We start from the raw sequence: 25,556 nt of genomic DNA, 5'->3' as shown, positions 1-25,556 counted from the left end.
TTTTCATGATCTTTAAAATAATGTGGTACTTGGAGATTTTACACACATTATGCCCTAAAAAAGAACGAAACCATAAACTACCTTTCTTTAATACTTAAAACTGTTTATTAAATATGTCAATTGTATTTTGGGCTTAGTACTTGTATGTTTACTTCGCACCTCCGGGGTCCCTCAGGGGTTTTCGACGTGCATTGTAGGTTGACTGATCTCTAAATTGTCCATTGTGTGTTACTGTATGTGTGTGATTGTGTCCTCTGTTGTGTTGCCATCCAGACCATGGTGTCCCCTTCCTTGGGCCCCAAGTCCCTTAAAATCCATGCCCCCAGCTGTCTGTTTAGTTATAAGCTATATACTATCTATACGCTATAGATAGCAAACTTGTTAATCGTGTTATCCCACTAATAAGCTATTATTTATCACTTTTTAAAAAAAATTTATTTCACATTCTGATTTTCCCGTGAAGATGACACTCTATGAAATACACAGCAATTAACTGTCCTGAAGGTTGATTCTCACTCCAGTCTTAAGGATGTTCTCTTTTCTCTTTGGGGTATTTTTAAAGGAGTTACAATAGAGTATTAACAAGTGAGACTAATCTGATTACATTTTCCAACACCTTTTATGACACAGTAGCAAAACCCTCCAAGGTACTTTGGATTTGTTTAGCTCTATGAAACAGCAGGTGTGTCTCAATTTCTGTGATGGCAGTGGATTAAGTAAAGCATTTTGTATATGTTTGTGTTTCTACCCTGTAACTCCAAAGAAATTTGTCTTGTTCTGAAATCAGAATCTTTTTTTTATAAAGCTGCTTTGTGTAATCTGTACTGTTAAAAGCGTTACACAAATACATTTCGATCGGAAATTCATATCCTTAACATTTATAAATATTGTCTTTCTCGCACTGATCAGCAATTACACTAGATGACAAATTATCCCATCAATGTAATACAATTAATTTATTTTTTTATTGTTCTATCATATTGACCCAACAAGAAATCAACAATAAAACCATATATACAAATAATAGCTAGGAGGACAGGCAGTGTAAAAGGCACATGCAATTCAAAAGACAACAGTACAGATTCCAATCAGGCAAGAAACAAACATATCAACTTCAGAAACGTTAATAGAAAGAAAAATAAAATCAAATGTACATCCAGTAACAAATATTACAGATTACCGTGGTCCAGGCACATAGTGAAGAGAAATGAAAGAGATATTTTCTAGTGCTTAAGAAATCACCTCACAAAAATATTCATAAGTTACGTAGATGATTGTCACCTTTCTCAATAGATTCGGCTTTATACTTTGGCTATTTTTGGGATTAGTTATAATGTTATCTTACATTGGCTTCTTTGTTCTAAATGTGTTATTAAATAGTATATAGTATTTTAGAGAATGAAATACATTGAGTGGAATATCACACAGATTTATAAACATTTATTTATTTATTTTTACCTAAAAGTTGGTTTAGCTAAAAGAATGGATCAGTATCTAAATCAGTAATATAATCAACACATTATTGCATTATAGATAGAACATGATCAGGAAAACTTACAAATTAAAATTGTTATATCTACATATTTCCCAACTGATTTTCAGTCATACAGATAATTCCCCCAATTGTGCTTTATTTGTTTTAAAAGAAATTTATTGTATTTCACAGTTGTAAAAAAAAAAAAGGTTGATAGTTTAATAGAAATTAGAGGAAAAATAAAGAGCGTATCCTTTTTCCTCATAAAAGGTCGATGCTGAATAAATCTCTGAGTGAGATATGAAGAAGTCTCATCTGATAGACAGCAGCAACTGCTTGTGAATTCGTAGAAAACATAAATATTTGCACACTTTTTTTCGCACATGATACAAAAACGTGTCCTGAAGTCATGTTGTCTCAAATCAATAAGCACAAACGTTTTGGTCCTTTAAAGCACTCTAAAGGTCTTAAATGGATTTATTATAATCGTCTCCAGTGCAATAAGCCATTGTATAAAACTACTGTCAAAAACAGAAGAACAGAAGGAAAAGAAAAGTGTTTTCTAAACTGATTTGGAACAAACATGTTCCCTGTACGATTGTAACTCCTGGATAATTGGTCCTGCAGTTCTTGGCTTGGCCTTGTGATCATTACGGTTGACCAATTCAAAAGAGAGATGCTGGTCAAGATTCTGCCCTCTAGAGGTAGTCCAACTCTAGTGCATGACTCAGTGCCTCAAGGTCTGCTCTGCATGTTACCCTCCAGAATGGCATGTTTTTCTGTAAGAAATGAGAGATGTTAAGGCTGACATAACAACACAAGATAACTGGAAACAACTCATATTTATATTTACAGCATTGTCCGGACACCCTTACCCAGAGCGACTTACATTTTTATCTCATTTCATACAACTGAGAAATTTAAGATTAATGGCCTTACTCAAGGGCCCAACAGTGGCAGCTTGGTGGACCTGGGACTCAAACTCACAACCTTTCAATCAGTCCAACACCATATCCACTTAGTTACCACACCCTCAATAGCTATAAGTAACTTTAGACTTTAATGGAAAGTCCAGATTCATTACTAATTTTCCTCCTTATGAAACATCTTCATCTTCTGCTTTCGGCTTTTCCAGTTAGGGTATATATATATATATATATATATATATATATATATATATATATATATATATATATATACAGAGAGAGAGAGAGAGAGAGAGAGAGAGAGAGAGATCAGAGGACATATTTCAATTGAGGTTTTCTTTGTTACACGTTAGAGGTTAGTTAAGTGTTCATTGAAGAAGCGAGTCTTTCTGAAGTCAACCGTTTTTTGAAGATAGTGATGGATTCTGATTTCCGGATCTGCTATAAAACAGCATTACATACCCAGAAAGTTCAGAATAACAGAATTAGGAACTCTTCAAGTGAAAAACATTAATGATGTAAAGGTAATGCTATTAGTCTTGCTGAATCTTACCTTCTTTGCCACAGTTTCCTCTTCCACTCCATCTCCGATTACCACGTACACTGCTCGCCTCCCGAACCTCTGAGTCACCCTCTCGAAACAGCTCTCTTTACCTGAACAAAATGATACACAGCGCAAGCTCACATTTCCATCTGAGGCCAAGTTCATCCAAATGTGTTTCCTGTATGCGTACCAGTTTTGGTGGCACTGTAAATGTTTTCGATGGGAAAAGCTCCTCCCAGTCCGTACAGCAGCACTTTGGAAAGAGCTGGGATCAGCTGAGTGGTGGTGACCATCACGTTCACACAGTTTGGTCTGAGTGAGAGAGGAAGCAGGGGTCACAGTGTTCGTTAATTCAACATACCTTTACATAATATACAATTATAGTTTCTGAATTAGAGAGCAGAAAGCAATCTGGTGTCAAGTGTTTTAAAACATAAGTCACTCCAAGCATTAAAGGAAGACTTTAATCCAAAATCCCAATTTCCATGCTAGCTTAACTTAATCTCTGGTCTTTTCTAGCAATGTGTACCAAAAAAGAGCGATTGAAAATACTGCCATTTATTTTCTATGTGAGTGCTTCTCACCTGGAGTTAATAAGAGCTAGAGCCTTTAGAGCCTGCGTAAGCCACAGATCAGTCAAAACCTCCATTTCTCGCCTCAGCTGAAGCCATTCCTCTCGCTTTGGACTCCCTAGCAAACCTGCCAATCAAAACCCACAAAAATCGAATCAAATTCTAAAACCGTGACACACAAACAATGAGTCGTAATGCTGCTGACAGCTCTGAACAGTTATTAATTCTTTCTTATGTTGTACAGTTTACTCACCTCCTACATTGTTCTTAAACGTGTTGTAGATCTCTTTTACTCGCCGGTAGCGGAAGGCAAGCTTCCTCATCCAGTCGACGCCGCCGTGGACCCCTGAGCCTAAGCACAGCGCACTGCCTCCTGCTGGACTCTGGAAGCCGTCTGTTCCAAAGTTATACGTGCTGCACACGCATACACAAAAAGACACACATACAGAAAAAAATACACATGTGAAAGGTTTTCCAGAACCGGTGCAACTCAAGATACCTTCTAAAAGTTCATTTGTGGTTTTAGACCAACAGCATGGTTCTCCTACTACTTGATTTATATCGAGGTTAAAGAAAATGGTTGGAAACCCGTTCACGTTTCATAGGCAGGAAAAAAGTCTAAATGATTCATACAGGCTTAGGTTAAAGAAGTCTTATGAGGTCCGAGTTATTCTAAAATAAAATTAAACAAATAATACACAATTCAGTTCAGTCACTTACTTCAATGTGTTTACGTTTGTCACTGTCAATTTTCTACTCTTTTAACAACAGCTACTAAATAATGTGTGTTACGACAAACAGATAAATTAAAGTGTTAAACAAACCACTTCTGCTGACGTGATTAAAAAATGAACTTGAATATCAGCAATGGGAAACAGGGATCACTTCCAAAGTATGTTAAAAAACAATAGGTATAATTCCTAATATGGCAATGGTATGCAGCACGAAAAAAGTGCTAGCAGTTTTTATGAGGTATATCATTCATTTTATTGGAGATCTTAATACACTCCACGGCAGTCTCCCTCTGAGACTATACCAACATTATGAGGGGAACCACCATACCTCAAGTCCTGTCCGTTGTCATCTGAGGCCACATCATCGATATGAACTTGGTCACATTCCTGTGAAATTAAAGGAAAATGTATATGTTAGAGTGGGAGGCAGGTTTTAGCCAAGCAGGGAGGTACTATCTACTATCTACTACCCTCTATAGAGCCTAGGGGAATGATGGAGTAAGTCAGGAATATTATATATATATATATATATATATATATATATATATATATATATATATATATATATATATATATATATATATATATATGACAACAGAGTGGTGGCAATAAGCTGCTAAGACCCAAGACATTCAGGCGCCTCTAACACCTGAAAAAAAAGGGAATAAAATCGGTAGACTTCCTGAAGACGACAGCAACATACCTTCTAAGCCTGACAATCTTAATCAACAATGCAGATAAGCTTTACTCTTGTGTAACACTGCATTGCCAATAGCAGAATATATTGTCAAGAAGACACACTTCTCTCATCTCATTTCATCTTTCTCTCTCTCTCTCTCTCCCTCCCTCTCTCTCACACACATACTTGCTCGTGCTGTTCTCATATTTCAGTTGGTCTGAAGGCCGACACTACCTCATAATGCACTCATATCTCTGCAGACCTCCTCAGACACCACACACACACACACACACACACACACACACACACACACACTCTCTCTCTCTCTCTCTCTCTCTCTCTCTCTCTCTCTCACCACAAAACCCTGATCTACTGAACAGGTTTTACTGCCCCAAAAAAACACATAATGTAATAAATGCAATATTCATTATAGTCCATAACACTTAAAGTAGAAGTTGGGGTTAATTATTTCAACAGAATAGACATAGTTACGAGCCAAGAAAAAAAGAACTAATACATCACTCAGACCATTTTTTCCCCTCTTCCCAGGCTTTCTCACTTCCCAGGCTGCCAGAGGTGAATGGAGATGAGATAAATCAAATAGGTGTGTCTGACCAGTGAAAAATGGCTGTGAGTAGAGGTGAGTGCTCTTTGAGGGACCAACCCCCAAGAAAGGGCACAAGGGAGTCATTAAAACCTGTCGACGAAATAATTGTATGCTCTCTCTCTCCCCCCACCCGTGCCCTACTATAATCTGTTGCTCCACCCCAGGACAAATTTTCCTTTCAGAGTTGGCCACACACCCATAATTAACACCTCAAAGTTTGTGCTCCTCCTCCAAGAGCAGAATTTAATCCCCTTCTTTGTCTTCTGCCAAGACAGAGGAATGCTTCAAAACAGATAGAAAGAGAGGAAACAAGTAAAGACCTTCTCCTCATAATGCTATATGTGGACCTAGATGTACAGTACGTTTAAAACGAAATCTTCACTGTGGGATTTCACAACCTTCACAACTAGAAAAACCCTAGAGTGCCATAATTACAGGATGTTTTCTAATTACACTTTCTGCTCATCCGTCATACTAAATACCATTTTATAATAGACTGCAAACCTTTACACACCCTTAGGACTAAATAAAAAAGTGTTAGATATTTGTTTTAAATAGCTGGATTTTGATGTTTTATTGTTCCTTGATTATTACAGGTGAGAAATCAACAGCAAACAAATACTAAATGTTTGTATTTACCTTCACCTCTTTGCGTATCCTCTATTTCTCTCCATTTTCAAGTATTTTGCCTTTCCATTATGATTTTCTGTATTCATGCAGAATCAACCCTCTCTTTGAGATGTACATTTTCCTTTTCTACCCCCCTCCCATTTCCCCAGCAACAATGGGGGATACAATCTCCATTTTGTTCTGTACCAAAAATGCATTCAATTGCACTGTAATAATATATGCGATAGGGGCCATACAAAAGGCTTAGGGTTTTTCCTCACCTCCAGGTCATTGAAGAAGAGTCGTGAGTCTGCCAAGTTGAAGATCATCTCCTCCATCCACAGCCCCAGAGACACAGCTTTGGCTGAGTCCTAAAACATGACATTAGGGAGCTCATTGTAATTATAGTGCGCAAACTGTCAAAAGTAGTTCATTAGTAGCATGAAATGACAGTTGGTATTGTGCTCTCTGTTTATACAGAACTATCAGGAGCATTCCAAAACAGGTTTTTTCTTTTGCCCCAGTCTAGCTTCATTCATGTCAATCATTTGTTAACATCATGGTTTGTCTGTATGGTCTCTCTGACACAGACACAGAAGCCCACACATACAGAAAACACACATTTATGGCATTTAGCAGACACCCTTATCCAGAGTGACTTACAACTGAGAGTTATTGAGAGCAATTGAGAGTTAAGGGCCTTGCTCAGGGGCCCAGTAGTGGCACCTTGGTCCTGAGGTACGAACCCATGACCTTCCGATATGTAGTCCAATGCTGTAACCATTGAGCTACCACATCCCACACATGACACAGCTGCTAACGTTAACTTCACAGTTTAGATCAGGGTGCATGCTGACACTAGCTGGGTAATTATGTAGCTTGGTGCCAGGCCAGGGCAGGTAGTTAACTGGTGCTTTACATTTGGCAGTTAATCAAGCCGCAGGTGTCAGCCAAAGGTAAATGTCAGATTAACACAATGGAAGAAAGACAGGAATCAGCCACCCCCACCCCCCCTCCACACAAAGGGGCCATATAGAAGGCAGTGCCTCCTTTAATTAGAATAATTACCTACTTTTAAAATCAAATTACTTTATCATAGGGTGTTATTGCCCGTTTGTTGTTTTTTTAATAAAAGACACCTTGCTTTATAATTACAGAGTAATGAAAAAATTGAGATGAAAGCTACTGTTTTTCTTTTTTTTTGGAGGGAGTCGGATAGAAAGAGAAAATGAAAAAGCTTGGCCTCTACAAAGATTTGCACATTAAAAGACCGTATATGGTGCTTGATGATGAATGAGATGCCAAAACGGCTCTAATGAGAAAGTTAAAATCCTGCTCTACAGTTCACCTCAGCCTCAAAAATGCATTAAAATGAGCTTCTTTCAACACGCAGATTGGCTTTCTGCCCTGCAGCTCTGGCCTCACCACAGGCAAAACGCAAGCCAAACACTTGTTTACTGTGACAGCTTTTATAACTCTGAATTTCCAGAGAAGTTCTATAGGTTTCAGCCGACGAATAACATGCATATTAAACAGAACAGCCAGTTCCTTTTATGATCTGAGCATTTTCTCATTCTAACAAACCTGTTCCTCTACAGTTCAGATCCATGTGTTATTATTATTTATTTATTATTTATTGTTACCAGTTATATCTCACAGTTTGAAAAGCATTATGCACACTTGATTATTGTGCCCTAAAATGAACTTGTAGTACAATAAGTCCTCTTGTGCAGTACAATAAAACAACTAATTACTGTCAAAGACCTGAAGGAGGGACATTCCATTAGTCGGAGCTAAAGTAATAGAACAGGTTTGTACCTTGCCGAAGCGTGTGGAAAAAGAGCCGGTGAGAAGTGAGTGGAAAATGATGATGGTTTCATCCAGGTCCCAAATAAACACTCTCTGCGGGCACACACACAAACACAACATTAAACAATAAAAAAAAAATGCAAATCGCCTCTGTGGGCTCACCATGTGATTACGGCAAAACAACATCTTTCATCTTGTTTTATAGACACTAAAAATATAAAACAACGCTTCAGTTCACTCTTTGTTGACAACTGGTCCTGAAGCAAAATATCTCTCCTGAGCACTACATAGAATACAGAATACTACAGTGCTACTCTGTTTTTAATGATGAAAACCATTTGGGGCTTGTTTATTAGTCAGATACATCATGATAGCTTGACTAGTGTGAGTGTGAGAGAGGCCACAGAGCAGCGTGTGTACCTCGATTTCTGAGTCCAGTGGGGGTGCAGGGTCATTGGCCCTCTTCCTTCCCCGCAGCTTTCCATCCGAGCCGCGTCTGGCTGGAGCTCCTTCCTGCTCCTTTCCTGGGGTTGGAGGGCTAGGGGGTGTGTGATACTCCCCTGTTGCATTAAACACACACACCGACATTTTTCTTTTATTACCAAGTATGATCTGATTCTGATATAATGATAATGCAGTAAAATTACCAGTAGTTCATTTCTGTGCTGCTTGTCTTTACCTGGGTGGGACTCTGGGCTGTGACTGGTTGTTACAGTAGGATGTTCTGGATGCTGATAGGGGATTGCCGTGCTGATGGCTGATGGACTGATATTACTGCTTGTGAGGTAGGGGTTGTTGTAGTGTGTATTATAATATGGTGAGTACTGGCTTTGGCCATAAGTGGAATATGCTGTGAAATCCTAATGAAAACAAAAGTAAATTACAGTAAAAGTCCTTCATGACAGCATTAAAACATAAGTGTTTGTTTAATTTTATTTTTGTAAATAGAAACTTAGTTTTACAACTTCACAGTACTATGATAAATATACAAATGACAGCCTACCATCTTTGAAGGAAAATGAGCTTGACCAAAAATTCTGTTTTCACACAAACCCCATGCTGCAAGTTATGTGCTTCCTTACTCGAGCCACTCACCTGCTGTGTAGGACTAAATGGTGTTGAGCCTGTGATGGCATTCGTTCCTTGGAAAATTCCAGATGAAATACTGCCACCTGGAAAAGGAGCACATAGCCAGCCTTTAGCACACCATTCAAAACCGACTGTGGTATGAAATTCATTCTACTTTTTCCCCCAGCTCCAGGCTCCAACACAAACAAAGAGATGTATCAGAAATGCAAAAGACAGTGTCAGAGTGGCTGCACTGGGATTACTAAAACAAAGGCATTTATGAGGCCTAAAGAAAGTTTGTGTTATGACTACAAAATAAAGAGGTGAGAAAAAGTGATAAGCGAGTTGAAAGAAAAGTTAGTTGAGTGATAGAGTATCCATCACTGCTATCAGTGGAAAGTGAAAGCTGCTATAGTCCCCCCACCCATTCGCCTTTTTCAGACTTTCTTTAGATGAATGGCTGTACAAAAGCTTGGAGAAATCTCATAGGAAGCAAACAAAAGGCTTCAAAAGGGGAAAGGTGGGGAACTGTAAACCGTGTTTCTGATTTTCCTTCACTGAAATGCAGGGACCTTTGACATGCACAGATGGGTTATTTATTTTAAGCTATATCAGGTCTCCTTTTAAAATTTTCCTGTAAGTCACACAAAACTACCATGACCAGATCTATTTGAAACATATCTATTACATGAGACTCTAGCGTACTGTAGAGAACAGAACTCTCTAAGAACCACAACCGGCATCCAACAGAACAACAGCAAAGAAATAGTGCTTATTCTTTAATCACCTTGCAAACTGAGCACCGTATAAACCTGAACATAACAACATGCCTTCTCTTTCACCTTCACTGTCCTCGTCTTCAATTGAAGTAGCTCTTAAAGAATGAAAACATCCTAATACCACTTCAACTTTCACCTTAGCAGAGAAAGGTCAATTTCATGGTGTAATTGCAGCCATAAAATGTGCTGGGTTGAGGCAGTCAATGGGTGACCGTGGACTGAAAGGACAAAGGATATGGGGGTGTTGGGGTGGTGCTGGTGGCCTGTGCCACTCACGTCCATGCAAACACTCCACCAACGGGTGTGTGTTGTGATGGGGAGCAGCAGAAGGGCTTGACCCCCAAGAGAGCAGAGAGACGGCTGACGCCAGGGCCCCAGACCGCAGCTAATGGAGAACAGGTGTGGTGAGGGGCAGAGAGAGAGAGAGAGAGAGAGAAAGAGAGAGAGAGAGAGAGGAGCAGACAGGACAGACAGAGAGAGGGGCCAGGATGGGCCATAGCCAGCACCTGGAAAAGTGTGTGTGGGGGTGGGCTCGGAATTCACAAACCACCTATCAAACAGCTTTTATCAGCCAAGAAATACAGTGTGTGGGCGAATGCATGTGTGTGTGTGTGTGTGTGTGTGTGTGGGCGGAGTCACTAGAGGTCTTGTTAATTATCCAGGAGCTCAGACACAGTCGCACATGCATGGTAGAAAAAAATAAGAGCTGACTGGATGCCTGACCGTGTGTGGAGTAACTGTAAAGGGATTGGCTAGGAGGCGTTCCGCTGAAGTTGGACGTGTAGCCAAGCAGACTGCTTTGTCCTGGTGAATGACTCAAGCCATCTTCTGTTTTAATATCTGGACAAAGACAGAGAAAGAGAGGAAAACACTTCGTTTTTAAAATACAAAGGAGAATCGGGTACAGATGATCCAAAATCAATAAGATTTCCAGTGTTTCACATAAGTTACTAAACAGCCCTGACAAAATGTCAAGTATAGTCTAAAGAGGTTTTTTAAAGTCACACAGTACATTTGAGTTTCTTGTAGCAGCAAGTCTAGGTTATTAACTTCATTAAAAAATTTCTCTGTACATTTTAAGCGCTTATCCAGGTCTACATTGCATTGGTAGCGTTACAGCAAATGTAGGGATCAGTTCAAACATAATAAGTGAAGCACATTGTGAATGCATTCGTCCCACTGCACTCACTGTAGGGTGGCACACTGTAGCTCTGGCTGTGATGTGGGTAGTGTGTGTATGGGCCTGCAGGCTGGATAGCAGGGCTGTACTGTGTCTGTCCATAAGCAGCCATCACTTAACCTTGAAACAGCTGCACTAGAAAAAAAGATAGCATTCTTCGGAGATAGCTCTTCACAAATTCATATTAATTTCAGTAAATCTCATAAAAGTGCAGCCGAAATATGAACTACTTACATGCCGTAATAAGTGAAAGCTGATATATCAAGCCCCTGCCAGACAAATGTATCAAACAAAATATAAATAATAAATTTCAAGAACATTTGCAGACAATAAAAAGAAATTTATGGGAGAATATGGGAGATGCATGTACAGGAGTAAATCTGACCTGTCAGTAAGGGTGGGTATTCGTTTTTCTCTTTATCCCCTTCTTCTCTCAGCTCCTTGCCATCTGTAACAATACAAGCCGAGAAGCTGAATGAGAATCAATGCTCCATGAAAAGTGACAATGTGCTGTGGCACAGTTAATCCATAATACCTGTGAATACTATCTGAAATGTCTGTGACCTTATTTGGCAGTTACGGAAAAGTACAGATGGCAATATGCTAACAGACGGTGTTGTTCAAGGCACCCGAGTTTTACATGATTATTATTCTGTCACACAGACAACACTGAGATGGTTGTTTGCATGAACCTGCCTGGTAAGATTATGTTACTGAGAAGAGAACAATGCTTCACCTCGCTTTCATAACACGGCATAATCTGTCAGGAAACCGCAGGCGTCGCGATATGTCAGCAGCTTGATGAGTAAAGGCAGAACAAGAACAAGTCGATGCATTGCTGTTCTTGTATCATTCTGTTGTGTATGATTTGAAGGAAATGGTGGGATTGGGGGTTATGATGGACGAGTCCGACTTCGTAATGCTGACATCTTTTTAACTATGCAGATCATTGGTAAAGCTTCGAATGGAAACATGAAATACCAGACATGCCTCTCTCACCTCTCTATGGCTTACATCATAAAATGCAACTCAGGTTTTATTGACTAACCTATGAAGTGAGCCAAATCTGAAGTGAACGTTCAGATTGGCATTTTTCCCCCTTAAGTTTGCTTTGAACAAGCACAGGGCACTCCCTCAGGGCTAATCGATCTGACCTGGTCAGGCCACTGTGCCCTCTGATTTGACAGAAGACCTAGACTTAGCCTCAGACGCAGGAGTACAACATCCAAAGGCTGTAAGAGGTTCTAGATCGCTATTATTTTTTTTATTCACATGATCTAGGACCATCTCATGATCTATTTCACTCTACTACTGAGATTGGACATGTAGGATACACAAGAAAGTATAAGCAGGCTACGATGCATCAGATCCATTTCACGTGTTCAGCGTGTTTTCATAGAATTCATGCAAATTGGGAATTTAATAGCTTATACTTCAGTAAGACTGCACACGAAGGCCTTTGGACCAAATGTTAATGTCACGCACGTGTGACTTGAACCTGTTTTTTCTTTCCTTACTAAATCACAGCAACGGTAGTGTAATGTGACATTAATGGATAAACAATAAAGCGACTGCTTCAGTGAGAATGAGCAAATAACAGCTAAACATAACACATGCATTAAGCTCAGTTATAGTGGGAGCTTGCTGAGTGTAACATGATCTCTAAAGAAAATGTTTGCATACAATTCCTCACAGCAACTGACAAAAAATAATACAGAATTTATCCTAGTGCTCAGCTGATACCCAAAAATACACCTCGAAACTGTACATCTAATTTTCATAATGTACTTCAAAACAGTGAGTAAGCATTAATTTAGAGCAAAATTCTGTATTATTATTATTTTTTTTTTTTTTGCTTCTGTGTAAAAAAAAAAAACGCAAACACACACAGTCACACACATACACCATATGCGTCAAACTGCTTCAAATTCCTGGTTATCAACACCGACTCATCTTCTCCAGGATGCAGGGGTTCAAACTCCTTTTAGAGCAAAACAACACCTGCTGACTCACCACAGAGAGAGTCAGAGAGGTGGGAAGGGCCTCTAGAGGCAGTCAAAAACAGTAAATAAAGAGAAAGTGTGTCAGCATATATGGAAAACTGGTGTCAGGGACATCCAGTGGAATCGTGACTTCCTCAAAAAGTTCTTGCGCTGCACAGCGTGTTTCCTGGTACACGCCTGTCCCGGAGAGACAGGGCATGAGAAAGATCAGGCCAGCCGCTCTGCACGGGGGTAAGTTGAGCTAAAACAAACCCTGCATGGGGCAGAGCGTTTCACCTGGCTTTAGCCCTGTTGTGCCGGAGCAGCCTTTTTTCACGGGTATCACCTTCCATACACAGTCTTACTCTGTATATCACTGTGACCTGTCACATTCATATCTCTGGTTTAACGGGAACTGAATTAAAATCGTAAACCATAAAACATTCCTTTAAGCATTGAAACAGAGATCGGATATCATTAACATATAACCGTGTCTTTTTTCCCCCTTTTTGTTTCACTGTAGAATATGTGTCAATACCTGGTCAATATTTTGCATAAATGAAGAAGTCACTATGGCAGTTCCTCTCAAAGAGTGTGTGCACCAAGGTTAAAAGGGCATGCTGGGTAACTACGAGGTGAATCAGAAGCCATGACTTTGCCATATGGTGCACTACAGACCTCTCCTTATGTGCTTATCTAGGACCATCTTTCTGTATCTAAAACTCAATCTGAACATTTTTTTTAATGGCACATATGGCACCATGGAGCTGAGACATTTCTTAGCGGGTTACAGAGAGGGTCATGGTGACCCTGTCACACAATGCCAAAGTGCTTTAGCCCAAACACACACACACACACACACACACACACACACACACACACACACACACACACACACACACACACACACACACACACAAGTCATATCAGACATCTGGTATTAATGCGTAGAATTCAGTTCATAAATGATAATACATGATTTCATTCAACCCTTATGTGCTGAAAAGGTAATCATTTTTACTGTGAAAAAAAAAAGAAAAAAAAAGAAGATTCTCATATTTAAGGCTGTAAACAACACCGTGATGTCTCTGTAAACAGCTCTGGTTCTGTGAACAGGTCCTTATGTAAGCTTATTCTTGATTTCCCACAGGATTGTTTTTCACATTCAGATTCATATCAGAGCATTGTGCTTGGACATCATGTAACCTCTAGTCCTATCTTTTGTTCCATCACAATTTCATTAAATCTGTTTAATTGTGAAATATCGTGATATTGATGCTATTTGTCCTCACAGTTTCTATTTTTTGTGGGGAATTTCTCACCAACAGCTAATCTTTATTTGGCTTATTTTGGAAATGCTGTGAAGTTATTTAATTATTTTTACAATGGTTTATAGTTTATTACTAATTATAGTAATCAATTCTCTTTTTGTATACCTGAATATTTGGATTACTTCTTTATATCCACAGATATCAAACTAAGTATAATTTCTATTACTCCTCTCACTATAACTGGTCGATTTCACTCACTGTATTAGACTAATATATGACATGCACTGAAGCATATACACACTGACTGTCTCTGGCTGAACTGCGCCTCTGGGCTTTTGCTCGTCTGCAGACTTTGAACCCCGACTCTCATAAATAAAGACTCCAGGCCGCACACGTCCGCTCTTTAGGCAGCTAATGGGAGCAGATGTGGGGGGTGATAACGGCCCAGTAATGGCCTCCTGAGATGACTTATACACCACGCTTACCTCATTGCCGGGGGATTTCATTAACACTAGAGCACAGCAGAGCATGGGAACCCTGGCAAATCACTCTCTCTCTCTCTCTCTCTCTCTCTCTCTCTCTCTCTCTCTCTCTCTCTCTCTCCTACTTCTTCTCTTTCTGTGACAATGAAGAGAGAAATGCATTATTACTACTCCATGATTCATTTAGACCCAAGTCGACACTGCTGTGTTTAATTGTAGCTTCATACTGAGAGACAGAGGTTCAACTCTCTTACCGAGTGTTTGACTTTAATGAATTATTTATGCTGACCTTTTAGTACTCGGTCACAGAACCAAGGAAAAGCACCAGGAATTAGCTGAAAAACCCAAAAATGGATAAAAAAAACCACCATATACCTCATGCGAGACTCACAACAAACTATCACCTTTCTCTTTCTCTACAGCCTTTTAAATTTATTGGCTGCAGTTATTAAAAACGCACAACTCAAAGGCTGCCACCTCCCTGACCACTTAGATATGTGTGTGTGTGTGTGTGTGTGTGTGTGTGTGTGTGTGTGTGTGTGTGTGTGTGTGTGTGTGTACACCCGTAACACTAGCTGCCTGTCATGGTGGGCTCCCTTTTCCACATGACAGCTTCCGAAAGTAGAAAGGCTGCTTTCATGCCAGCTTTGGTGGACAGGAGCCCTCTCTACTCCCATCATCTCGATGCAATACTCACAGCCCATCCTCCCCCATCCCTTGTCTGTAATCGACCCCTTGCATTCAGTCCTCTCACTGTCTCATCAGCCTGTAGCCGTCCACCCCGCCCCCCCCTGCCCCCACACCCTGGGTCAGCAGAACGCTTCAGTTCAGCAGAGCACTCTCCCCTTGAGCAGTGCCCCGAGACATGGGGCAGAAGATGGGGACAGCTGGCAGACCTCCCAGAAGCCATCTTATGTGAGCAGAGAGAGCAGAAGGGGACCTGCTCGGTCAGCCGGTGGTCTCGTTCCCAGGTAACACATCTGGTGCATTCCGAATGGGAAAACGGCAGAGATACAGTCAATTAGATGGAGATAAGTGTCCAGCTATGTGTACTGAGGTCCTCTTTTCAAGCTGTTCGCTTTGAGATCTCCCCCAATTACCACAGTTACACTGTAACACTGTCACACTGATGTACAACAAATAGCATCTCGGAGCATCCTGTTCAGAGACTCTTCCACTGTCTGGTCTGGTCAGGACTTTTCTCAATCTCAAACCACACTGACTATTTAGATAAAGTCCCACTAAACATTCATCCCAGTACACAAACTATTAAATGTACAGGCATGCGACTTTTTGGTACGACATAAATGCTGAAGGCAAGAAGAAATACGTAGTTCCCTCCATTAGCAGACTTTTCTGATACACTTGCTCTTGCTATAGGCTCACTCTCTAATCTGGCCGGGACAGTGACTGAGTGATATATTACTTTATCAGACAAGGACTGTTGAAAAATGGCTTGCTTATTTTGGCCTGAGGGACATACCCGTGTGTACACTTGCTGAGGAGCCAGGAATATGGAAAAAAAAGAAGCTTACACAGGCAAACTAATTTGTTTAGATTGAATAAAAGCCAAGTTTTTTTTTCTCCAGTCGTTGCCTTTGCAAGCATTTTTAAAACAGGATAAAATAGAGACCGAGAGAAGGTTTTTTTTTAAAAAAAAAACATTTGTTATCAGTTCTCATTATTATCAGCTACATACGGATTGAGGTGTCATTCTGACGTGATGCATCTTCCTTTTAGGGTTTTTCAGGGAAAAATGGTGGAATAAAAGAATGATGGCATTAGGATGTGAATATGATGCTCATGTGAGTGTCAAAGGAAAAGAAAAGAAAAAAGAAAAACCAGAATAGATCTGCACTGTGATGCATATCTTAAAGACTTTTACAGCTGCTGTGTGCTGGAAGACTAGAACAGGTCAAATCAGGATTATAGTAGTGTGTGTGTGTGTGTGTGTGTGTGTGTGTGTGTGTGTGTGTGTGTGTGTGTGTGTGTGTGTGTGTGTGTGTGTGTGTGTGTGTGTGTGTGTGTGTGTGTGTGTGTGTTTAAACACCCCCCCCCCCCCCCCCAGGCTGCTCCTGAAGGAATATAATAGCTGAGGACCATTTCTGTGGATTGCCAGTTCTCTCTATCTATCTCTCTCTCTCTCTCTCTCTCTCTCTCTCTCTCTCTCTCTCTCTCTCTCTCTCTCTCTCACACACACACACACACACACACACACACACACACACACACACACACACACACACACACACACACACACACACACACACACACACACACACACACACACACACACACACACAGAGAGTGATAAAAGACTGTCTAATTCCACATTAACAATTGTTTTAGACAAATCCCCTGTTTGTTCTTTACAGCTAAATGACAATGACCCATTTTTTCTGTTGCTATTGTCACCTGAAAACAATGAAACTTAAATAAATAATAAAAAAACAACAATGGACAAAGCCTGAAGAGAAGTGAATTAAAGAATTAAACTGAACTAATTTCACCCAAAATGGCAACAATACAAGCTCCTATTGGTGGTTTAAAATGGGAAGTATATTTTCACTTCAGACAGTTATAGCTTCAGGGCCAAGCACAGACATCAATGTTTTTGATCAAAGAGAGAAGTTTAAACAAAGTTCACTTCTCTGTGGTCGGGTTTCTTCCTATACCGTCGCAGGAACCACCGACAACACTTAGATGCTATTCTTTAGGTGGAAACTAAACACCCAGAAGTTCCACAAGCATGCGGTGCAGCTGTACCCATTTTACTTTAATAATTTATAAGGCGAGACTTTGAAATTATAAGGTTTTATCTGACAAAGCTGTCATTTTCAGATACTGAGCTGAAGGCTTATGATTCTCAGTACAAGCAAAGCAAATGCTTTGAAATTTTTTTTAACAGTTAAGCTATAGGTAAGATATTTATTTACATAAATCAGTAGCACGTAAATAATGTATTTATACTATTGTTTATACCATATAATTATGAATATAAATTTTATACTGTTATTTTAAACTGTTGTTTTTCTTTTTTTTAACCGTAGCAAACACTAATAATCTTTTTTTTTTTTTTTTTGGCAAAGATTCCAAGTAAAAAGAAATTCAGGCTATGGATTTTGAAAGTTTCACTACTTTATTTTAGAAGTTTCATTTTCCCACTTTAATGTTAAATGAAACAAAAATAATCTGGGATTTAGCAGCGTGCAACAGAAAGTAATAGTCACATGTATCTGATGATGTGGCACGGCGCTAACTCAAAACAACGGCACTCACGTATCAGATTCACTGCGTCAATTCTCACTGGACTTCCAGAATAACTCGTTAGGCGGCAGCTAAATATTTTGCTCATTACTACTGAGAATATCTGCCATCTGGGGTCTAGAAGCAGAGGATCAGTTGGTTATTCAAAGCAAAGCTGCAGTTCAAGGCCTTCAGCCTCACCCCAAAACGGAGGGGTTAACGCCAGCCGTCCAATAATGAAACGAATGCTGATAAAGTCAGGAAGAGCCGCACTTCCTAAGAAAATATTTATCATTCCAGCAACCTTTGGCTACAGAGGACTTTAAGAATTAATTTGTGTTTTTATAAGAGGGGGTGCTGAGGCCAGGCAGGATGAAGCATTCTCCACACTCGCGAATCCCAGATCCAGAACTTGTGCAGCTTATTCACAATTTATTAGAGTCAGTAATAAGAACCATGAACGAAAGAAAGAGCTTGGAAATAGAGGAAAGAAGAATGAAGAGTGAAATGGGGTTGAATGTTACAGGACCAAGAAACACTGCAGTCTGCTGAGAGAGAGAGAGAGAGAGAGAGAGAGAGAGAGAGAGAGAGAGAGAGAGAGAGAGAGAGAGAGAGAGAGAGAGAGAGAGATTTAAGGGAAATTTTGATCAAAATTAAAATGTGTGTAAACGGCAGGATTTCAGTTTAGTTATGTTTTATGAACTATTTTCTGGCTGTTGTTGTTGTTATTATTATTATTATTATTATTATTATTATTATTATTATTATTATTATTATTATTATTATTATTATTTGCCTGAATTATAACTAGACCTGCTATTTATTTTGTGCAGTTATTTGTTACTTGCTCACAGGCAGTACATAATTCTTTTGATTATAATATCATACTCACATCTGCATCCTTCTGAAAATATACACATTTATGCCACTAATTAAACAGGAAAATCATCCAACATGGAATTTTTGTGCGTGACAAGCATATAGAGCTGGGGTATTGTAAGCAGCCATCTAATCAGGAAAGAAAGGAAACCCAGAAGAGACCTTAGTCTCTGCTTTATATCCACAAAGAAGGGGGAAAAAGGAGAGTTGGCGTTTGTTTTATTGTTTCTGAAGCATTTGGTCCAGTTGTTTCAATGTGTGGCTCTTGGATATGGAACGACACACTGTTTTGTGTGTGTGTGTGTGTGTGTGTGTGTGTGTGTGTGTGTGTGTGTGTGTGTGTGTGTTGGAAGAGGGATGAAATGTGTAATCGTGCAAAAGTGATTTGAGTGCTTGCCACAGGAAGGAGAAATAGATTTAAATGGGGGGTGTGAATAGACCTTGAAAAGTATGAATGGTCGTCATTGAAAAATGCTTTGCAAGGCAACCTGAAAATGACATTATTAGCTCACTGGCTTCAAAAATGTCTTCAGTTATTTTGGTGTAATCTTCAGCCTGAAATTACGCTCAAGCAAATCTTCTTCTAACAGAATAAACACTGAACTATGTGAGAGAAAACATTCATACACTGCATGGTGGTAAAAAAAAAAAGAAGAGAGAACTAAAAAAATATTTTAGCTTAGTTTAGTTTAGGGGGAATAAAAATTCTAATGCATCGGGACACCAAAAAAAATTGAAATGAAAATGAAATGAAATTAAAGCCAACTTCCTGGAAAGACGAAATATTCTAATTATTGTTTAATTATAATAGGTTTAAAACTTAAATTGCAGCATGTCATTTAATGCGCATTTTAGCTTTATTTAAAAAAAGAAATTTAGCATATTTAAAAATGAGAAATTTTAGATACAAGTGTTTTTTATACCATTAATTTCCTAACATTACATCGAATCCTTTAAAGTAACTTAAGTGCATAAACAAATATCTACAATAAAAAAAAAAATGAATTCACAGAGAAATTTATTTTCAGCTTGTTTCATAATTATTTCACAGACAGTCAAAAGATGATGGAATTTGTCAAAGCCAGGATTTCATTTAATGAAAATCAAAAGCATTTGAATTTTGGATGAGAAAGAATCTAGTTCTGAAATAGAAAGTCATTTAAACTTGTAGCTTTTTTTTAGTTATTTAGTTTATTATTATAAAACAAAACAATGAGAAACTTGTGAAACTCTGAGAGAGAAACAACTGAAGTGATGAAACCAAAGTAGCAGTTTGGCATTAAAGCAAGAGATACACGGATAAAATCTGCAAGGTATGAATTCAATAAAGCCTTTTGATATCGACTATGTATAAAAAGCAGGTAAAACTCACCCTCTGTAGCAACTCAGGTAAAGAAATCAGTCTTCGGAGTAGATTAGACAGGAGTCTCCATTCCAGCTGGAAGTAGAAATTTGAAATAAACGGTCCGCGCGCGTGACAGGACCGCTGACAGGCAGTGTGTAATGAGCCGGATGCTAAGCTAACGCTCAGGTCCAAACATTATCTATAGCACAAAAGCTAAAAGTAAATGTCGTTATCGCCGACTGACCGTTGTGTCAACAAAAGATGAGGCTCGAAGTGTGTTGTGTGAGTGATTAGAGAGCGAGTGAGTGAGCTTTGTCCCTCCTCCGCGCTGAAACAAGAGCAGTGTGTGCGCCACTGACAGAAGCGCTGTGAAGAAATATGCTAAATAAACGAGCGACCTGTGGTCCCTCCTCCTCCTCCTCCTCCTCCTCCTCCTCAGCGCGTCCTCTGTATGCGGCTCTGAGACCAGAGTCCCTGCTCTGTGAGTGTGCGTGCGTACGTGTGTGTGTGTTTGTGTGTACTTTGGTGGGTGTTAGTGATGTGTCACTCTCGGATGATTTGAGCGGATAATTGAGTCGGTTATTTGAGCCGATTCCATAGTCGGTTTGAGAGCCGACTCAGCAATTATTTGCAATCGTTTGAATCGATTCTTATAAAATGCAATTCAAGCGAAGATCATTTTGGTAATTAAAGGTCAAACAATGACATCCCTATTTAACCAAATAAGAACAAACACTGCTCATTATATAAATAAACCCTTTTTAAAAATGGCTATAAAAAAAAAACGTTCGGAAGCGGAAAGAGTCGGCTTTTACGTGTGCGCTGAGCCAAGTGTCCCGACTCAGTGAAAAGACCCAGAATTCCCATGACCAGTGTAAATGTGTGTGGATGCGTGGAGCGGTGTTTATAGGCATCTAATCAGTTTACGACACTAAATTAAACTACTTCATCAAAAGCCATAGTATAGCTGTATAGCTGTTTTGTGGTCTTTTGTAGTGTTTTATTTAATCTTTTCACTTAGGTTACTATTATTTTAACTACTCTTGTGGTCACAATTTGAGCTGGTTCTAAGTACATAGGCTACACTTTTTTTTCAAATGTATGCTAACAATGTACCAAAGAATACAGTGATTTCAAATATTTGACAGTGCCATGTCTATGCTGGTGTTTACAATATATGGGTTGCTAATTGGTCTACAAATTGTCTATAATGTAGGGCTTTCATAAATGACTGACAAACAGTTCATTTTCTGAGAGCGTCTGTCTTCTGCACGCAAATGCCAAAGGCAGATTAGCAAAGTCAGATAAGAATAGAGGGAGGATTATGTCAAGTAGATGCTGAGAATTCTTCCTAACCCTGAGCTTCCCCCAAAGCACATGGAGGCCTACTCTGTGAAAGTAAGCAGTATTCAACCCAAGCACATTGTACTTTGATAAATAGGGTACAGACATGAGTATTTTTCAATAACATTAGAAAATAATGATAAATAATCAAAAACGATGTAGTAATTATTTATATATTTTTGTGTGTTTTTACGAGCACTGCGATTAATAACTTTTTTCATATAATTCCCCAGCAGTTTTTTTTTTCCCCAAATAGGAAAAAATACATGTAAATGTTTTCACCTCAATACAGTAATATGAGTCTTGTTCAGATGATCATGTTGGTTTTGCAATTTGTTTAGATAGAGCTACAGGATAATTGTTTAGTACAGTAACATCACTTATAGATTCAACACGCATAATAATGTGCACATATTTACAAATATTTCTATTGTGTCTATAGTGAAAAAAGCTGCCTATGATACCTAGTGCATTATCTACAGTACTGCAATGTTTCAATGCTTAACTTCCTCCCATGTATTTTTAGGTGTAATTTCCCTGTGTCACTTTTACAGAACTTTGGTGAATAGACTCCAGTGTTTTCCTGTCCATAAAATCTGAATGTCAAATCAAGTTCATTGATGGTACAAGGAAGAATGCCATAAGCGTACCTGCACTTGCAGTTAAGCAACATGACCCAGACATGAATCTGTCTGCTTATGAGTAATCTTGCAAAGACCGTGGGCAGGTTTCAATACTATGTGGGAAATAAATGGAGCCATTGTCATTGTCTTCCTCATGCACAGACAGATATCATACAGATAGCTCAGAGAGGCATTTCAAATTAACTGTCTTGTCAACAGGTTTCACTTTGTGTAATGCAAAGAAATATTCAGAAAGTGTTCAAAACGATGAAATCTCTGAAATAATAGTCAGCAGCCAAAATACTTTACTAACACAAGTACTAATAAAACTACTACTAATATCACAATGCAGAATATAACACCTGTAGCCCCTGCAATCAAAGGCTTGTGTTATTTATATATACTTAAATATATACTTACAAATATACATTTTAGCTGTATTATGCTGATGGGCTGCATTAAATATTATTTAGATATCAATTGTTTGCAACAATACATGTGTACTTTCTGAATACATTTCAATTATACTGATACTGTTTCAATTACAGTATAATGATTACTGAATTTCAGCAATTTATGTGAATCACAGGTACAGTGACTCATAAGTGTGAAAAATATTAAGAAGTATGTGTGTGAACATGTAATATGTGATATATGAAACTAAAAACACTACAGCAAGGTCAGAGACACATACTGTACTTGTAGACACAACAGGAGAACTGAAATCACATCAACGGTGACTTGTGCCCCCCCCCAAAAAAATCTTTAAAACACATCAGCTTTAAAAACACAAACTCTGAATTTAAAAACACATCAGCTTTACCTGGGAAATAGGTAAGACTTTGATGAACATGACATCAGCTCTGTGCCAGATGGATACGGTGTGTGATAGGAGAAGGATGAAGGAGTGGTTAGAGAAGAAATTAACTTTTCTGTCTGTTACTATTCTATTTTATGGGGTGATACCTTTAGGCAGATTTTTAGTGTTAACTTATTCATATTAATGCCATTGATAAAAACAAACAAACAAACAAACAAACAAACAACGAAAGCAATGAGCATGAGATGTTCAGAATGGCCTAGCCGCCGTGTTTTGAAGGAATATTGATGTGTTTTTAAATTTTGTTGTGCTTTTTTTGTTTGCTGTTGTGTTTTTGCTTTGTAGTCATGTTCCAACTGAAGTCATTTTCTAACTCATAAACATTAGCTAATAAAGTCAAAGCAACACAATATCAGGACAATGGTGATAAACAGGCTGAAACTCTTCACAGCAGGCCATTCTTCTGGAGCAATAAACTCTCTCTCTTTCCTATCTTTATCTATCTCAGTCTCTGGTGAGTTTTTTTCAGTAGTTCAGTGGGCAGTCCTTCCCCTTTAACCCCTCACACATTCATTCCTCCACCTCTCACTGGGCACGCCGATACTGCTCCCCTTGTCCTAGGAATGTGGAATTGATTTCCGCCTTAATTTTATAACGCAGGGGGCTCCCTTTGGTTCAATTTTCACCCATGCCATAAAAAACATAGCGGTGGTAAGAACACCGCGGACATCTGTTTTTTCCATTGCCAAGCCTTTAATGATCAGGTAATAAAAGCTCAATTTGACAGAAATTACAACAGATGTTGCAGACCATAAACCTCAAATATAAGGGACTTCTCAAGAGTACAGACTGACCTCGCATGCTCATACCTCACCATACTATAAACATCACCATCAGCTCCTTTAAAAAGCCTCGCTATGGAAAGTGACTTGCAAAATTTTCATCCTTGTATTTAGTCAGTTTTCATGTAGGTCATGGTTAGTGAGCACTGAACTCACCAGCACAGCAGGACAATAATTTTTTAATGCTTTCACTGTGGAGGAAATAAACAAATTACAAATGAATTTTTTTGTTAAATTTGCATTTTTCCTTGATATATTATTAAATAGACAGACAGACAGACAGACAGACAGACAGACAGACAGACAGAAAGATAGATAGATAGATAGATAGATAGATAGATAGATAGATAGATAGATAGATAGATAGATAGATAGATAGATAGATAGATAGATAGATAGATAGATAGATAGATAGATAGATAGATAGAAATAAGCTTATCACAAACAGAGTAACACATTAATAACTCACTAATAATAACCCCACCCCACTCAATAATTAATAACCCCACCCCTAACTCAAACATGTGCAAGTTAGATCATTTTATTTTTTTGAGGTAAATAAGGTAAGATGTCTAGTAGCAGCAAATATACAAGAAAATACAGATGAATCACAGTATTGTTGTATGTATTGTTTTCCTATTGCAATATTTTCTATATACATTTAACCTGTACCTCTTCACCAGTTCCAGTTATTTAAAGCTGCGTTAATCTGCATTAAAGCCATGTTTCACACGTTGATCATCTTTTCAGGTGTTTGATTGACATTCAGCTTCCCATTCCCACACTTAATAAACAATCATGTGTTTTGAACATTTCCAGCCATGTACTGTCGGAAATGGCAGGTTCAGGTTTGACCCGGAGGCAGGTATTTGAGACGATGCTCTCTGATTTTCCCATGAGCTCAACACCGACTTGTTAAGGTATGAGTACTTCCTATCTGACTGGTTGTTGCTGTTTTTTTTAGGCATAAGTTTCATTCACCCACACACACCCCAACTGTTCCCTTGATAGGAATGATTATTAATTATAGCACTAAAACACCAAAGAGGTATGTCAGAAATATAAATCTTCATCAGCCTTTTGGCCCCTAGCTTCCCTTACAATGGTATGTGATTGACACTTGTTTTAGCCTGTAAAGATTCATAGGCCACAGATGATTTCTAATATCGCAAGGGCACATGCTCTCTGAGCACTTTATGATGGACAGAGAGTGTTAAAGTGTGTGTGGGTGTGTGTGAGAGAGAAAGAGAGACAGACAGAGAGAAGGAGAGGGAGAGAGTCTTTGTCAGTTTCAAACCCAGAGGTGAGAGAGATAAGTTCACATGCTTTTTTCTTTGTTCCCACGGCAATCACAAATACACCTGACCCCAAGGTTCACATACAGAATCTTTCTTATTTTGTTCTTAAAATGTCTTCCATGTCAACACCACGTTTCTGCTGTCTCGGTGGGCCAATGAAGCACTGTGGTGTGTTTACTTTGATAATAGTCTCAACGTGTGTTCACCATGACACTCTCATGATATATTGGACTCTTGGTCCCTGTCAAAGTCTTCATGTGCGTGTGCATTAATGTTTTTAATATACGATGTGGCAATAACTTTTAGTACATTCATGTATGTGTCTGTATGTGTGTATGTGTGTTCATGTACTGTATATATGAGAAAACCTCTTGTGTACATGTACTTGCATACATTGTTTTTACATATGTGTGCTGCTGCACCCTTTTTTGAATCACTCATGG

At 38.9% G+C, this 25,556-nt stretch overlaps 1 protein-coding gene across 4 annotated transcripts; it reads right to left on the bottom strand.

Moving 5' to 3' along the window:
* Positions 1-946: 946 nt before the first annotated feature.
* Positions 947-20,675, bottom strand: eya2 (EYA transcriptional coactivator and phosphatase 2). 4 transcript variants are annotated; one of them, XM_027147298.2, is made up of 16 exons: positions 20,214-20,675; positions 11,367-11,429; positions 11,216-11,250; positions 10,991-11,111; positions 10,525-10,641; positions 9,050-9,126; positions 8,634-8,814; positions 8,375-8,514; positions 7,964-8,047; positions 6,427-6,516; positions 4,579-4,637; positions 3,770-3,930; positions 3,529-3,643; positions 3,135-3,256; positions 2,954-3,054; positions 947-2,253 (listed from the first exon to the last, which is right to left on the bottom strand). In XM_027147298.2, exons 4-16 carry the CDS (start codon positions 11,091-11,093, stop codon positions 2,173-2,175), a joined length of 1,431 nt encoding a protein of 476 aa, XP_027003099.1. In that variant the 5' UTR covers positions 11,094-11,111; positions 11,216-11,250; positions 11,367-11,429; positions 20,214-20,675; the 3' UTR covers positions 947-2,172. The 4 variants fall into 4 exon arrangements, with proteins under 4 accessions (XP_027003099.1, XP_027003097.1, XP_047670143.1 ...); XM_027147296.2 differs by having other exon boundaries at positions 10,991-11,116; positions 20,214-20,673; XM_047814187.1 differs by lacking the exon at positions 20,214-20,675 and adding an exon at positions 14,720-14,754 and having other exon boundaries at positions 10,991-11,116.
* Between the last annotated feature and the right edge of the window lie 4,881 nt (positions 20,676-25,556).

The sequence above is a fragment of the Tachysurus fulvidraco genome, chromosome 5, assembly GCF_022655615.1.
Source record: "Tachysurus fulvidraco isolate hzauxx_2018 chromosome 5, HZAU_PFXX_2.0, whole genome shotgun sequence".
In the NCBI taxonomy this organism is placed as follows: Eukaryota; Metazoa; Chordata; class Actinopteri; order Siluriformes; family Bagridae; genus Tachysurus; species Tachysurus fulvidraco.
The sequence above is the reverse complement of the archived record's forward strand: the minus strand, read 5'-3'. Positions and strand labels throughout refer to the sequence as shown.

Excerpts from the sequence above, each read along its gene's own strand:
- eya2 (XM_027147298.2), bottom strand. The coding sequence starts at position 11,093 with ATGGCTGCTTATGGACAGACACAGTACAGCCCTGCTATCCAGCCTGCA. Across the intron at positions 4,638-6,426 it reads TCTTCTTCAATGACCTGGAG|GAATGTGACCAAGTTCATAT; the intron begins GTGAGGAAAAAC and ends TTAATTTCACAG. Across the intron at positions 3,257-3,528 it reads CTAGCTCTTATTAACTCCAG|ACCAAACTGTGTGAACGTGA; the intron begins GTGAGAAGCACT and ends TCTCTCACTCAG.